The sequence below is a fragment of the Bison bison genome, unplaced genomic scaffold, assembly GCF_000754665.1.
Source record: "Bison bison bison isolate TAMUID 2011002044 unplaced genomic scaffold, Bison_UMD1.0 scf7180017864485, whole genome shotgun sequence".
In the NCBI taxonomy this organism is placed as follows: domain Eukaryota; kingdom Metazoa; phylum Chordata; class Mammalia; order Artiodactyla; family Bovidae; genus Bison; species Bison bison.
In genome coordinates this window covers 5,751,979-5,752,756 of record NW_011495045.1, presented here as the reverse complement: position 1 = coordinate 5,752,756, position 778 = coordinate 5,751,979, and the positions used below count along the sequence as shown (strand labels likewise).

Here is a 778-nt window from a genome sequence, read left to right as displayed (position 1 = left end):
GGTGCCCGGCCCCTGCCATACCCTGGGGTCTTGCTGCTGCAGCGAGCCAGAGCCGAGCCAGCCTGCGGGGTCACGCACGGAGCTCCCGGCTCCTCCCGAAAGGCCGTCCACCGAGCCCCGAATCCCGCCCGGGGGGCTGCATTCTGAGCCCGTCGCGCACAGACGCGCCACATAGTGCCACGGCCCCCACACCCCAAAACCAACGCCGTCTCCGGAGTGACCTCTCCAAGAGCAGCGCGGCATTGCCGTCAGCCGCGCCGCGCGGCCGCAAGTTGTCGTAAAACGGGGTGCGAAGCCTTGCCCCACCCGCTCCGCGGACCAGAGAAGCGGTGAACGTTCGGTCTTTCTCCAGGAAATGAGAGGCTGAAAGTGACCCAGAGCTGGTCGGGGCGGCTACTATAGAACGACGAGGGACAGGGGCGTTCCAGCAGGCCGAATCTGGGAGGATTAGGCGTGGGGAGGAGTGGAAAGTGGTGGGCTCGGTGGCGAAGGTGTCTCTGGGGCAGGGGGACAGGACCTGAGCGCCGTGACGGCGCGGTCGAAAGGGAGGGGCCTAAAAAGGCGGCGAGAGCGGGACCGCCGGAGGTGAAGCGGTCAGAGGTGGGCTGGGGGGCCTGGCCCCGTCCTGAGGAAGGATGGGAGGGGGCTCCCGGCCCAGCCGGGCACCGGGAGCCTGCGGCCGTGGGGCAGGTCTAAGCGCTCCGGCGGAGGGCCGCCCGAAGGGGCATCTGTGCTCGCCGGGCGCGCCCCCAGCCTCAGCATACCCTGTGGCCCCCAG

At 69.9% G+C, this 778-nt stretch overlaps 1 protein-coding gene across 1 annotated transcript in view; it reads right to left on the bottom strand.

The window, feature by feature from the left end:
* DLAT (dihydrolipoamide S-acetyltransferase) overlaps positions 1–258 on the bottom strand; it is a 34,968-nt gene extending 34,710 nt beyond the window's left edge. The window contains exon 1 of the mRNA XM_010862882.1: positions 13–258. Coding sequence (XP_010861184.1) covers positions 13–173 — 161 coding nt within the window. The 5' untranslated portion in view covers positions 174–258. The remainder of the gene's footprint in view (positions 1–12) is intronic.
* Between the last annotated feature and the right edge of the window lie 520 nt (positions 259–778).